The sequence below is a fragment of the Macaca thibetana genome, chromosome 1 (genome assembly GCF_024542745.1).
Source record: "Macaca thibetana thibetana isolate TM-01 chromosome 1, ASM2454274v1, whole genome shotgun sequence".
NCBI classification, from domain to species: domain Eukaryota; kingdom Metazoa; phylum Chordata; class Mammalia; order Primates; family Cercopithecidae; genus Macaca; species Macaca thibetana.
Window position 1 is genome coordinate 35,028,702 of NC_065578.1, and position 15,037 is coordinate 35,043,738.

Consider the following 15,037-nt stretch of genomic DNA (forward strand, 5'->3'; position numbering starts at 1 on the left):
ATAGCCTAACTTTCAACTGTGGAATTAAACTTACTGTATTTTACCAATCTAAGACTCAAAATTGTTTGTTTACATTTCAACATCTCTGAAATTGGGAGATATCTTACAATTGATGGTTTGTCACAGTTCAATTGGCAGGTTTCTTTTTAAAGAATACATAAAATATTGGTGCACCTTACCATCAATGTTATCTTAGATTTGATGAAATGCAGAATATTTCTTTAGCTTGTTTTGAGGCCAGCCCATTTGCAACTTGCATTGTATTATTGTAATTCACAGATTTTAAGACCATTATAGTGGCAATTCCAGCATTTTTGGCAGGTTGAGGTGGGTGGATTGCTTGAGTCCAGAAGTTTGAGACCAGCCTGGGCAACATGGTGAAACCCTGTCTCTACAAAAATTACAAAAATTAGCCAGGCATGATAGAGTGAGCTTGTAATCCCGGCTACTCGGGAGGTTGAGGTAGGAGAATCACTTGAGCCGGGAGATGGAGGTTCTGGAGGTTCCAGTGAGCCATGATCTTACCACTGTACTCCAGCCTGGGTGACAGAACAAGACCCTGTCTCAAAAAAATAAAAAGACCTAGTGAATCTGATGTTTGTTAGTTATATCTCCCTTAAGATGTTATTTACCTCTGATGTACCAGATAGAATACTAAGCATTTTGTATTAATTATTATTACAGTATTGCATGTAAATTCCACCACAATTGTGTAAGGTAGTATCATCAACTGAAGTTTAGAGACAGAAAGTCACATAGTTTATATTTAAAGGAGAGAAGTTCAATTCTTCTGACTCCAGTGCTTATACCTTTAACATAGCTGTGTACTGCATCCCTTAAGAAGCAAGATTCCTGGCAGACGAATCTGAGATCTTAGACACATCAGTTAAAAAATTTATTTTTGTGGCCAGGCGCGGTGGCTCACTCCTGTAATCCCAGCGCTTTGGGAGGCCTTGCGGGGCGGATCACAGGGTCAGGAGATCAAGACCATCCTGGCTGACACGTTGAAACCCCATCTCTACTAAAAATACAAAAATTAGCTGGGTGTGGTGACAGGCACCTGTAGTCCCAGCTACTCGGGAGGCTGAGGCTGGAGAATGGCATGAACCCAGGAGGCGGAGCTTGCAGTGAGCCGAGACTGTACCACTGCACTCCAGCCTGGGCAACAGAGGGAGACTCCATCTCAAAAAAAAAAAAATTATTTTTGTTTACTGTTACTTTTCAGTAAAATGTAGCTTTTCGAAAACATTCACTATTCCATTTTGCTTTTAGTAAAAAGTAGTTGGAATATGTAAATGGTTGTAGAATTTAATAATTTTATTTCTGCAGAGTAGTTAGAAGTTCACACTGTAATATGCTGCTTTTGCAAGGAAAACATTTCTAGTAAATAATTTATTAATCACAGTATTAGTGTTGCTTACTTCATGTATTTGTCTTGAGTTCAGGTATAAGATTGCTAAGATTGAGAAATAATTTGATTTTACAATATTCAAATTAATCCTTTCAGAAGTAGATCAAAGCAGAACTTTTCTTTGGGGTGGAATGAGAGTTATCAGCTGATTCAGGCATCTGGGTAAGAATTTTAGCAACATGAGGTCAAACAAGGCCAACTAAAGATATCTGGATCAGGCTTACCCAGGCGGGCTATCTTCACATTAGAAAAGCAGTATAAGGCCGGGCATAGTGGCTCACGCCTATAATTCTAGCACTTTGGGAAGCCGAGGTGGGCAGATTGCCTGAGCTCAGGAATTCAAGACCAGCCTGGCCAACACAGTGAAACCCCGTCTCTACTAAAATACAAAAAATTATCCGGGCTTGGCAGTGTGCACCTGTAGTCTCAGCTACTCGGGAGGCTGAGGCAGGAAAATTGCTTGAACCCAGGAGGCAGAGGTTGCAGTGAGCCAAGGTCGCACCACTGCACTCCAGCCTGGGCGACAGAGCGAGACTCCGTCTCCAAAAACAAAAACAGTAATGGCTGCAGGAATCTCAGTGACAGTCTTCATGAGATCTGTCTCTTGATTCTCACTGTTTTCAGTGTGGTTGAGTTACGCCCTTTCTGTTTGGTGCACAGCTGTCTTCTTGAGATCACACTTCACTGTTGCCCTGGGAATTCCTTTTGTCTTTCTTGTATAATCTTGTTTCTTTTTTTCTCTTTTTAAAAAATTTTCAGAAGCTTCATGAGAATAGGATACCTGGGAAGCAAATGTTATATATAAAAATATAAAATATATATATATATATGTTTATATTAGAAAATGTATCAACAAACTTAAAATAATAGTTCAGCTCTTTCTATGGTGGAAATAATTTTTCTTCAGAAATTCAAAAGCATCACTCCATTTTTAAAATAGCTGTATTGACGTTTAATTTACATACCATAAAATTCACACGTTTTATTTCCTAAGTATTATCTTTCATAGCATGCTGTTCTTGTTTCACAGATGCAGTATCCTCTCCTAGCTTTCTGAGCATAATTTATTTTGGAGTTCTTCCTGTACATGCTTATGCTTCCCCCAAACTCCTTTTTGTTTGTTTTGATCTCTGTCTTCCACTTTGGAGGCTTTCATCCAATATCTAGTATTCTTGATTACTGTCTATTCAGTGGGAATCTAAAAACACTGGATGCTCTGAAGGCATGGATAGGGTTTGTTGACTCTGATCCTCACCATAGGGTGATTTCAGTGGGCTTAGGTTGGGGAATCTACAATGTTAGGATCCTTAGGTCTCTTCTCTTGGCTGGTCAGGTTGCCCAAAGGTGAGTCTTCCAAACTCCTGCCTAAAGGATAGCAAGTGTGGTTGCCTGCATTCTGGAAGCCTCGTTGGGAGTTCTAGCTGGGGGAACTTCTGTATTCAGCATTTAATATGTTACAGTCATTTAATCCCTTGTTTTTGGTACAATCTTGTGCTCTCAACTGTGTCTAGCATCTTCCTTCCAGGGAGCCTCTGTTTTATCTTTTCCAGTTAGTATGCCTCCAGATTTATGCAAGGATGAACAAGAGGCAGCTGTTCATCAATGTGAGCTAGACACAGGATATAGGACTCTACCTGCTTCTCAGACTGCTTTTCTCTTTATTTTTCTGCATCACTCCCATCCTTTTATCACCAACTTCCTCACTTGCTTTTCATCTTTCAGAATGTTGATATATCCCCTGTTCTGTTCTCCCTTCTAGGTTTGTACCTTTGATTTATTTTTAAATTCCTGGTTACAGTGGAGTTTGAGAAAGGAATGAAATGAAGAAGGATAAGAGATGCTCATTGTTAATCTGCCATCTTAACCCAGAATCTATTCTTAAAGGGCAGGGGCTTTGTCTGGTTTATCTCTAAATTGCAACCCATAAAGGAATCTGTGACATAGTATATACTTAATAAATGTTTGGATGGTTAAGTCTTATTTTGTACCTGTATTAGTTATCTACCACTGCATATCAAATTATTCCAAAACATAGTGACTCAAAACAATAAACTCTCTCACACAGTTTCCATGAGTTAGGAGTGACTTCAGTGGTTCTAGTTCATGAGGCTGCATTCATCTCAAGTCCTTACAGGGCCTGGGGGATTCACTTCCAGTATGACTCACTTAATTGATAACAACTTAGTTCTGGAGGCCTCAGTTCCTTGCCATGTGGACCTCTCTATAAGGCTGGGTAAGTATCCTCACAACATTGTGGCTGGCTTCCTCCAGAGCAGGGATTAATGAGAGAGCAGGGCAGAAGATGTAATAACATTAAGACCTAGCATTGAAAGTTACATTCTTTTATTTTTATAATATCCTATTGGTTACTCAGATTACTTGATATTCAGTATGGGAAGGGACTGTACCAAGCTGTGAATCCCATATGTCAAGACTCACTGGGGACCATCTCAATGGCTGGCTACCACAGTTTCTGACTTAAGCTAGAAATAAAAGAGCATATTAAATCCAAAGTAAGCAGAAAGTAAGAAATAATAAAGATTAGAGCAAAATTTAATTTAAAAACTACAGAGTATCAATGAAGCCAACTGTTGGTTGTTTAAAAAAAATTAGTAGAATTAATAAACTCCTAGCAAGATTAATCAGGAAATTAGGAAAAAGCAGATTACCAGTATCAGGAATGAAGCGGGGGTATCACTAAAGATTCTTCAGAATTGAAAGATTAATAAGGGAATGGTATGAATAACTTTATGCCAATTAATTTGATAACTTAGATGAAACAAATTCCTTGACAAGCCACAGCTTTACCAAAATTGACTCAAAAAAGAAGTCTGAATAGCCCTGTATCAAAGACATTGAATTCACAATTCCTCCTCACAAAACTGCAGTCCCAAATGATTTCACTAGTGAGTTTTTTCTAACATATAAGGGAATATAACATCAATCTTTCACAAATTCTTTCAGAAAATAGAAAAGGTTTCCCCCACTCCTGCCCCCTGCATTTTTTTTTTTTTTTTTTTTGCGATGGAGTCTCACTCTGTTGCCCAGGGTGGAGTGCAATGGCGAGATCTCTGCTCACTGCAACCTCCCAGGTTCAAGCATTGTCCTGCCTCAGCCTCACAAGTAGCTGGGACTACAGGCATGCACCACCACACCCAGCTAATTTTTGTGTTTTTAGTAAAGACAAGGTTTCACCATATTGGCCATCATGTCTCAAACTCCTGACTTCATGACCCACCTTCCTCAATCTCCCAAAGTGCTGGGATTACATGTGTAAGTCACCACACTCAGAATTTTTTTTTTTTTTTTTTTTTTTTTTTTGAGACGGAGTCTCGTTCTGTCGCCCAGGCTGGAGTGCAGTGGCCGGATCTCAGCTCACTGCAAGCTCCGCCTCCCAGGTTCACACCATTCTCCTGCCTCAGCCTCCCGAGTAGCTGGGACTACAGGTGCCCGCCACCTCGCCCGGCTAGTTTTTTGTATTTTTTAGTAGAGACGGGGTTTCACCATGTTAGCCAGGATGGTCTCGATCTCTTGACCTCGTGATCCGCCCATCTCGGCCTCCCAAAGTGCTAGGACTACAGGCTTGAGCCACCGCGCCTGGCCTAGAGCCCACCGCGCCTGGCCCAGATTGTTTTCTAAATTTTTTTTTTTTTTTTTTTTTTTTTTTGAGACAGGCTGTGTCACCTAGGCTGGAATGCAATAGTGTGATCACAGCTCACTGCAGCCTCAACCTCCTGGGCTGTGCTGCTCAGGCTGGTCTCGAACTCCTGTGCTCAAGCAATTCTCCCATCTGGGCCTCCCAAAACACTGGAATTATAGGCATAAGCCAACATGCCCTGCCCCAGTTCATTTTCTGAGGCTGGTATACCTGGTACTAACACCTGACAAAGATCCTCTCAACAGGAAAATTATTTGACTCATTTTAAACATTCTCGTGATAAAGATTTATAACAAACTAGTAATAAAAGGAAATTTCTTCAGCTAATTAAAAACACATAGAAAAACATACAGGCATCATCATACTTCTGTGGTGAAGAGATTGAACGCTTTTGCCCTAAATTCAAGAAGAAGGCAAGGATGCTTGCTCTCATTATTTCTATTTAGTAATCATACTGGAGGTCCCAGGCAGTGGCAAAGCAAGAAAAGGAAATAAAAGGCATAATTTGTAAAGGAAGAAATAAAACTATCTCTGTTATTACGTAGAAGACATAATACTCTTAATAAAAAAATTCTAAAGAATCTACCAAAACAAGCCCCATTAAAATTATTAATACATCAATTTAGTGAGGCCACAGGATGCTAACTGCATATACAAAAATGAATACTAGCACTATAACAAATAATACCAGCATTCAACAATTGAAAAACAATTTAAGTGCCATTCATAACATAAAACATAATTTTTAGGAATAAATGTAAAGATGTGCATGGCCCTTACGCTGAAAGCTACAAAGCATTACTGAGAAAGACAAGGAAGGTAAAGAGGTGTTCTTGGACCAAAGTCTCAAATTGTTAAGAATTTTATTCTCCCCAAATTGATCTATAAACTCAATACAATAGAAATCCCATCAGGCTTACTTTGGGAGGCTGAGGTGGGTGGATTGCCTGAGCTCAGGAGTTTGCAGCCAGCCTAGGCAACATGGTGAAACCCCATCTCTACTAAAATACAAAAAAAATTAGCCAGGCATGATGGTGTGCGCCTGTAGTCCCAGCTACTCGGGAGGCTGAAGCAGGAGAATTGCTTGAACCTGGGAGGCAGAGGTTGCAGTGAGCCAAGATACCACTGCACTCCAGCCTGGGCGACAGAGCAAGACTCTGTCTCAAAAAAAAAAAATATATATATATATATATAGTTTATATAGTTTATATATATATATACACACACACACACACACATACAAAATTGTCAAGCTGATTCTAAGATTTATATGCTGGTACGAAGAACCTAGCATTTCTATTTTGAATAGCCAAAAACTCTTTTAAAGAAGAACAAAGTTGGTGGATTTATACTACCTGGTTTCAAGACGTGCTGTAAAACTACTGAAATCAAAAACAGTGATACTGGGGTAAAGACTGTCAGGTTACAGAACAGCTACCAGAATAGACCCATTAATGTGGCTGGTTGATTTTTGACAAAGGGCCCAACATAATAGAATGCCAAAAAGGTTAGTCTTCTCAATAAATGATGTAACAACTGGATATTTGTATTAAAAAATTAACGTTAACACCACACAGAAAATTTAATTCAGAGTTTATCCCAGGATAAGACATTAAAACTGGGAAATTTCCAAGAGAAAATGGGGAAAATATTCATGATCTTGGACGAGGCAAAGATTTTTTTCTTCTTTCAAGACAGGATCTCCTTATCACCTGGACTGAAGTGCAGTGGGTGATCTTGGCTCATTGCAACCTCTGCCTCCCTAGTTCAAGCGGCTCTCCCACCTCAGCCTCCTGAGTAGCTGGGACCACAGGTGCATGCCACCACGCCTGGGTAATTTTTGAATTTTTAGTAGAGATGAGGTTTTACCATGTTGGCCAGGCTGGTCTCGAACTCCCTGATCTCAAGTGATGCACCCACCTAGGCCTCTCAAAGTGCTGGGATTACAGGCATAAGCCACTGCACCCGGCCAGGATTTCTTAATAAATCGAAAACCATTGCAATTAAAAGCTTCTCCTTTTGAGAACACCATTAAGAAAATGACAAGGCAGCCAGGGGCACTGGCTCACACCTATAATCCCAACACTTTGGGAGGCCTAGGCAAGAGAATTGCTTGAGGCCAGGAGTTTGAGACCAGCCTGGCCAACATAGCAAAAAAAAATTTTTTTTTGATTAGCTGAGCGTGTTGGTGCATGCCTCTAGTCCCAGCTTCTTAAGAGGATGAGAAGATTACTTGAGCCCAGGAGTTAGAGGTTGTGGTAATAATTATCACCAGTGCACTCCCTCCAGGGCAACAGAGCAAGACTTTGACTCTTTAAAAAAAAAAAAAAAAAAAAAAAGCTACAACTGAGAGAACACATTTGCAAAACATAACAGAACAATACTTATATCCAGAATATATGAAAAATGTACATAACTCAGTAAGAAATAGAAAAAAAGTAGCAATAAAAATCACATACTTAACAAAAGAATATGTGTGGTTGGGTGCGGTAGCTCACGCCTGTGATCCCAGCACTTTCGGAGGCTGAGGCGGGCAGATCACTTGACGTCAGGAGACCAGCCTAGCCCAACCAACATGGTGAAACCCTATCTCTACTAAAAGTACAAAAATTAGCCGGGCATGGTGGCAGTCACCTGTAGTCCCAGCTACTCAGGAGGCCAAGGTAGGAGAATTGCTTGAACCCAGGCAGCAGAGGTTGCAGTGAGCCAAGATTGCACCATTGCACTCCAGCCTGGGCGACGAGCAAAACTCCGTCTCAAAAAAAAAAAATTTTTTTTAAAGAGTATATGTGAATGGTCATTAAGCCCTTGAGAAGATGCAGAACATCGTTGGCCATTCAGGAAATTCAGAAAGAACCACAGGGAGATACCACCCATAAGTACTAGATTGACTAAATTTAAAAGACTGAAAATAAATGTTGACAAAGATTTGGAGCAACTAGAAATGGGAGGAGTGTAAAATGGTACAACTACTTTGAAAAATAGTTCGGCGGCCAGACGCAGTGGCTCACGCCTGTAGTCTCAGCACTTTGGGAGGCCTAGACAGGCAGATCAGTTTAGGTCAGGAGTTCAAGACCAGCCTGGCCAACATGGTGCACTCCGTCTCTACTAAAAATACAAAAAAATTAGCTGGCGTGGTGGCGCATGCCTATAATCCCAACTACTCGGGAGGCTGAGGCAGGAGAATAGCTTGAAACCAGGGAGACAGAGGTTGCAGTTAGCCGAGATTACGCCACTACACTCCAGCAGCCTGGGCAACAGAGCAAGACTCCGTCCAAAAATAAATAAAAGAATTGTTATGGCTATTCTTGTTTCATTGTGCTTTCTTGTTAATTATAGTATCTTAAGTTCCAGAGGGAGAGAGGATTACATTCTGTTGATATTTTGACTGAAAGTGCTTTGAATTTGAAGATTAATTCGGGGATAATTTACATGAATAGGGTGTATTACTCCATTTATTTGATCTTCTATAGTATCTTTCAGTAATAGAGATACTTATTGCTTCCATAGGTCTTACATACCTTTTGTTTAGATTTCATCTCAAATGCCTTATGTTTTTTGTTGTGATCATAAGTGATATATTTTTAAATTACGTTTTAAGTAGGGTGCTAGTGTATAATAATATAATTTATTTTTATATGTAGACCTTAAATCTAGCAACATTGCTGAATTATTAATTCTGTAATTTGTCCATAGATTTTATTGGGTTTTCTATGCACACAATTAATGTTGTGAAGGGTAATAGTTTTGTTTCTCTCTTTCCATCCTTTTCACTTTTTATTCTCCTAATTTGCTTTGCTATGCTAGCTGGAACTTCCTATAAAATGAAGTTGAATTTACCATAGAGTTTTTTTTTTTTCTTTTTTATGTATCTGCCAGGTTGTAATACCATAGAGTTTTGGTAAATAACTTTTACCAGATTAGGGAAGTTCCCTTCTCGTCCTGGTACAATAAGAGTATTTACTTCAGTGCTGAATTTTATCAAATGCTTGCTTTTTGGGGACTGCCATCTATGGAAATGATTATATGCTTATTTCCTGTAACATGTTAATGTAGTATATTTTATTGATAGATGTTTTAAATGTTAAATGTAAACATTTTTCAGTAATAATTAGCTAATTTGTGAAAGGGAAAGAATAAAATACATATATATGTAGGTTTATTAAATATTAATAATTCATCCGAGGGACAGAAAAGCAAATATTTGATCATTAAAATTTATTCCTAATTCAAAACTATATTTGCTGATTTCAACCCATTCTTTATGAGTTTTTTATTACTAAATTTAATTTTTACCTCAAATGCCCACCTTCCTGTAGAGAAGATGGTCAATAGTAAAATGATTCAGAGTGTAGTGGAATAAACAGGGAAGATAGTAGAAGAGGGTTAAACAGGAGAAATAATTCTAGCATGTTTGTTTAGTAGTTACAAGTAATTACAGCTTTATGGTATCTGAAATATTAGTTGTGAATGCTGGTGTTATAGCAATCCAATGAATGAATTTTACCTGTAGGATTAAAAGAAAGGCAAATTAAGCATATTATTCACTATATATTTATTTTTCTTTATTTACTTTTTAAAAATTAACCCAGAGCAATATGTGCCAAGAACTTAAACATTATAAACATATAACTTATATTTGGTATGTGTCCTGTCAGCCTTCCTTTTTGTGCACTATAATATTCTAACATTTTTCAGTAGAAGAATATAATGTATATATATTTAAAACTTATGGATTTGAATAAGATACCCAGAATACTGTTACAATCTTAACAGTCTCTCTCTTTTTTTTTTTAATTAGTTAGAAACGGGAAATGTTTCTAAAGTTTATTTGGATGGAAGTTTAGCAGTGAGTATTGATTTCTCTTATCTTTTTCACAGAAGTACTCATGGGCCGGGTGCGGTGGCTCACGCCTGTAATCCCAGCACTTTGGGAGGCCGAGGCGGGTGGATCATTTGAGGCCAGGAGTTTGAGACAAGCCTGGCCAACATGGTGAAACCCCGTCTCCACTAAAAATACAAAAATTAACTGGGTGTGGTGGCATGCACCTGTAATTCCAGCTCTTGGGAGGCTGAGGCACAAGAATTGCCTGAACCTGGGAGGCAGAGGTTGCAGTAAGCCAAGATCACGCCACCACACTCCAGCCTGGATGACAGAGGGAGACTCTGTCTCAAAAATAGATGAATAAATAAATAAAAATGAAAAATAAGTACTCATGGATGTATACCAAAAAAATAAATACACACACATACGTACACAAACACACATACACAGGAACATTCATTGGAATATTGTTTGTAATAGTGAAAAATAACCCATAACTCTCCCTTAGGGGACATGAAGTACATCCATACAATGGGATATCTTGCAGCTATGAGAGAGAATGATATAGTTTCATATTAGTACATACAAAGCACAGTATAGTGTTTCTAATGTTTTACCATTTGTGTTATTTTTTCTTAAGAGGGGAAGGGAGTACCTATTTACTTAATTATCATGCACCCATACTGTAATATAGTGTGCAGCAATTAAAAGAGTGTACTAACATGAAAAGATCTCTAAGATGTATTGTTAATTTTTAAAATAATGATAAAATGAGTCAGAATGTTTATCATCTGATTTCATCTAAAAAGTTATTCCTACATTTTTATCTTTGTAAATTAGTATTAATTTTTATTTTTTAATCACCTTTCTGACAAATCTAAGTGCATATTAAAAGGAGAGGTTGTGTACATACCTAAGTACTAACAATGGTTACTTATTAGAGCTATTTGGAGGTGGGAGGTTCAGACTGGAGAGGGTCTTTGTGTATCTCTGTATTGTTTGAGTTTTTATGATGAAACTTTATTCATGTATTGTGTAATAAAGAAGTAAAAAACAGTATGCACTCAGTACCAAAAAGTGAAGTTATAAAGATAAAAGTGTTTTTTCATAGTAAAAAATGTATTTAAAAAAAAATTTTTTTTGAGATGAAACGTCTTGCTCTGTCACCCAGGCTGGAGTGCAGTGGCACAATCTCGGCTCACTGCAACCGTTGCCTCATGGGTTCAAGTGATTTTCTGGCCTTAGCCTCCTGAGTAGCTGGGATTACAGGCGTCTGCCACCACACCCAGCTAATTTTTGTATTTTTTAGTAGAGATGGGGTTTCACCATGTTGGCCAGGCCGATCTTGAACTCCTAATTTCGAGTGATCCGTGCACCTTGGACTCCCAAAGTGCTGGGATTACAGGCGTGAGCCACTGTACCCAGACAAGATAACTTTTTTTTTTTTTTTTTGAGACAGAGCCTCACTCTGTCACCCAGACTAGAGTACAGTGGCATGATCTCCGCTCACTGCAACCTTGGCCTCCCAGGTTCAAGCCATTCTCAAGCCTCGGTCTCCTGAGTAGCTGGGATTACAGGCGCACGCCACCACACCCGGCTAATTTTTTTGTAATTTCAGTAGAGATGGGGTTTCACCATGTTGCTTAGGCTGGTTTTGAACTCCTGAGCTCAGGCAGTCCGTCTCTTTCGGCCTCCCAAAGTGCTGGGATTATAGGTGTGAGCCACCACGCCCGGCCAAAAATATTTTAAAGAAAATAAAATACCCACAGTAGCCTCACCACCCACATTTATCCAGAGATAACTACTGTTAAAGCTTTGAAAATATCTTCCCAGAGGTAAGGGACATTTTATGGAGGACATTTAATGCTAAACCAAGGAAAGCAAGAGAAGGATCCCCACATAACAAGTTTACACTCCTGACCTCATGATCCGCCCGCCTCGGCCTCCCAAAATTCTGGGATTACAGGCGTGAGCCACCAACCTGGCCAACATGGTAAAACCTCGTCTCTACTAAAAATGCAAAAATTAGCTGGACATGGTGGTGGGTGCCTGTAATCCCAGCTACTCTACTCGGGAGGCTGAGGCAGGAGAATTGCTTGAACCTGGGAGGGGGAGATTGCAGTGAGCCAAGATCGCGCCATTGCACTCCAGCCTGGGCCACAGAGTGAGACTCTGTCTCAAAAAAAAAAAAAAAAAAAAAGTTTACACGTAGCTGAACAGTGGGCATTTTGTTTGTTTGTTTGTTTTTTGTTTTTTTGAGTAGAAAAATGACATGTAACTCACTGTCTTACGGTTTTACCTTTTGTTGTATCCCCAGTGCCTATATAACACATAATAGCCATTAATAAGTATGTGTCTAAGAAATGAGTGATGATGGCCAGGTGCAGTGGCTCACGCCTGTAATCCCAGCCCTTTGGGAGGCTGAGGTGGGTGGATCACGAGGTCAGGAGATCGAGACCATCCTGGCTAACATGGTGAAACCCGTCTGTACTAAAAAATACAAAAAAATTAGCCAGGCGTGGTGGCGGGCGCCTGTAGTCCCAGCTACTTGGGAGACTGAGGCAGGAGAATGGCGTGAACCCGGGAGGCAGAGCTTGCAATGAGCCAAGATCGTGCCACTGCACTCCAACCTGGGTGATAGCGAGACTCTGTCTCAAAAAAAAAAAAAAAAAAAAAGAAAAGAAAAGAAAAAGAAAAATGAGTGATGGTGATCTGCTAACCATTGGTGAAACTCTTCTAGTTCCAAAACCTATGGTTAAGAAATCATACTGGTTGACTGTTAAAAAACCACCCATTGCTCAATAATATTGGACAGATAACCCTTAATATTACTATCTGTAAGCTGAGCACAGTGGCTCATGCCTGTAATTCCAGCACTTTGGGAGGCTGAGGGGGACGGATCACCTGAGGTCAGGAGTTCGAGACCAGCCTGACCAACATGGAGAAACCCCATCTCTACCAGAAGTGCTAAATTGGCTGGGCGTGGTGGCGCATGCCTGTAGTCCCAGCCACTTGAGAGGCTGAGGCAGGAGAATCGCTTGAACCCAGGAGGCGGAGGTTGCAGTGAGCTGAGATTTGTGCCATTGCACTCTAGCCTGGACAACAAGAGCGAAAGTCTGTCTCAAAAAAAAAAAAATTATATATATATAAAATATTTTATGTATATATATATATGTGTGTGTGTATATATATATATGTATATCATTATCTGTAGCTTAGATTAGCACCAACGACTAATACCACTGTTTTTTCAAATCATTACAAGACAGGGAAAACTCTCATTAGAATAGACAGTCTAGGGTGGCATAGAAAGCCTTGTTTAAGAAATAATACTGGCCAAGTGTAGTGGCTAACACCTGTAATCCTACCACTTTGGGAGGCTGAGGTGGGAGGATCACTTGAGCTCAGGAGATGGAAACCAGCCTGAGCAATATAGTGAGACCTTGCTTCTATTTAAAAAGAAATAATACCTAACCATCTCACCAGCCTTCTTTGTCTCTTACAAGCCTTGTCTCACCCAGAACACTTCTCTATAGAGAATGGAATGAATCAGTTACTTATGATGAAAGAGATAGGTAATAAAAACTGTAGTATCTGGCCATTCTGTATTTGTGCCTCAGAGGTCAAATTAAAACTGCTTAATTTTGGAAATTTGTGTGTACATAAATGTGCATAAGGGATCATTTTAAATAGATAGTTATCATGGAGCCTAAGATAAAATTTCTGAATTTTTTAGGGAAACATTAATTTGTATTATTTGTGTTTTTCTTCTTAGTTTCTGCCACTGCCTTCTACAAAGCACAACCTGTAATTCAGTTCATGTGTGAAGTTCTTGATATTCATAATATTGATGAGCAACCAAGACCTCTGACTGATTCTCATCGGGTAAAATTCACCAAAGAGATAAAAGGTGAATTAATTAGCATTTAGCACAACTTAACTATAAAATGCATGGATATAACAACCTTTTATTAAAATGTTTTTTTGTATAATTAAAATCTATTTATGTAACATAACCAGTAAAACTATACATCAATTATAAAATAAAATATTATATTAAATTCATTACTATAACATCTTAGGTGGTATTTGAAAGAAATGCCAAGTAATGGAGTTAGTATCACTGCCAGCTAATTTTTTGTTAATACTTTCCCTGACTAGCTGAAGGGATAAGAATGTCTCGTGGGAAAATGCTTTAGTAATACTGTTAAAAGTAGGAAGCTGACTCCAAAAATATTTGTTATTTTAGAACTAGAATCATTCTTTGAACATATTCTAATATAATTACTTCCTTATTTTTCTGAAATGATATTTCAGTCCTTTGAAAATGTATTAATGTGGGGCTAGCCTGTTTCATGTGTTATTCTAGAATTATAGTTATTTAATATAAGTTATAGAGTTGACTGTTGATCTTATCTGTTATGCTTAGTAGCTAAAATTTGTACAGTGCTGTCGCATCATATGTACATTTAATTCAGATAAATTCATCTCTACATGGCTGCCCAAAAATAAAAACAAAAAATAATTTTAATAGTGTACTGAAATCTATATTTTATATATATTTAGTCTGATACTCTCTAATCAGAATGAGTAGGATAAATTGTATTTATATTGTTAGATCTTAAATAGCCAGAAATAATAATGTTGTTTTTATTTTAAGATTTTACCTATTTATTGCAGATAATTTTCAGCTTGTGGTTTGAATGAAGCATTTAAGTTTGTTCATTGAACATCTTTCAGTTCCCCCAGATCAATTAGAGTAGTTTAATACATTCTGCTTGCGCCAGTAATCATTCATTCTTTGCCATTCAGTAACCAAGAGAGAGATAGTCATTGTAATAAAACATTAAAAGGAAGATCCACCCTGCTTCAAAAATAAACATCCATTTATCTCAAGTTATTTAAATGCCAAAATAAGAAACTGTTTATGTAACTGTTTTGCAACCATACCATTGTCCTTTCATAATTTGTATTAACTGCACAGCTGGCATTGTCAGGAGGTTAGTACATTACCTACCATTAATATGTGATCATCTAAATGCCATGGTTTCCAGTGGAGTTGCTGCTTAGTTACCACCTCTGATATCATGAAGTCACTTACATTATTTTGCGGTAACTATGCAATCAACTCATATCACCACTC

General features: G+C 38.5%; 2 protein-coding genes across 15 annotated transcripts in view; one reads left to right on the top strand and one right to left on the bottom strand.

Moving 5' to 3' along the window:
• The window catches only part of PSMB2 (proteasome 20S subunit beta 2), a 623,524-nt gene that overhangs the window by 406,926 nt on the left and 201,561 nt on the right, over window positions 1-15,037 (bottom strand). The window lies entirely within an intron of this gene.
• The window catches only part of LOC126959105 (protein argonaute-3), a 235,011-nt gene that overhangs the window by 151,782 nt on the left and 68,192 nt on the right, over window positions 1-15,037 (top strand). For 8 of the 14 annotated variants that reach the window (XM_050798061.1, XM_050798066.1, XM_050798073.1 and 5 more), the window contains one exon: window positions 13,670-13,804. In XM_050798061.1, the coding sequence (XP_050654018.1) occupies window positions 13,670-13,804 (135 nt within the window). Of the gene's footprint in view, window positions 1-9,870; window positions 9,919-13,669; window positions 13,805-15,037 lie in introns of all 14 variants that reach the window. The other 6 variants (XM_050798118.1, XM_050798126.1, XM_050798079.1 and 3 more) reach the window with 1 other exon arrangement.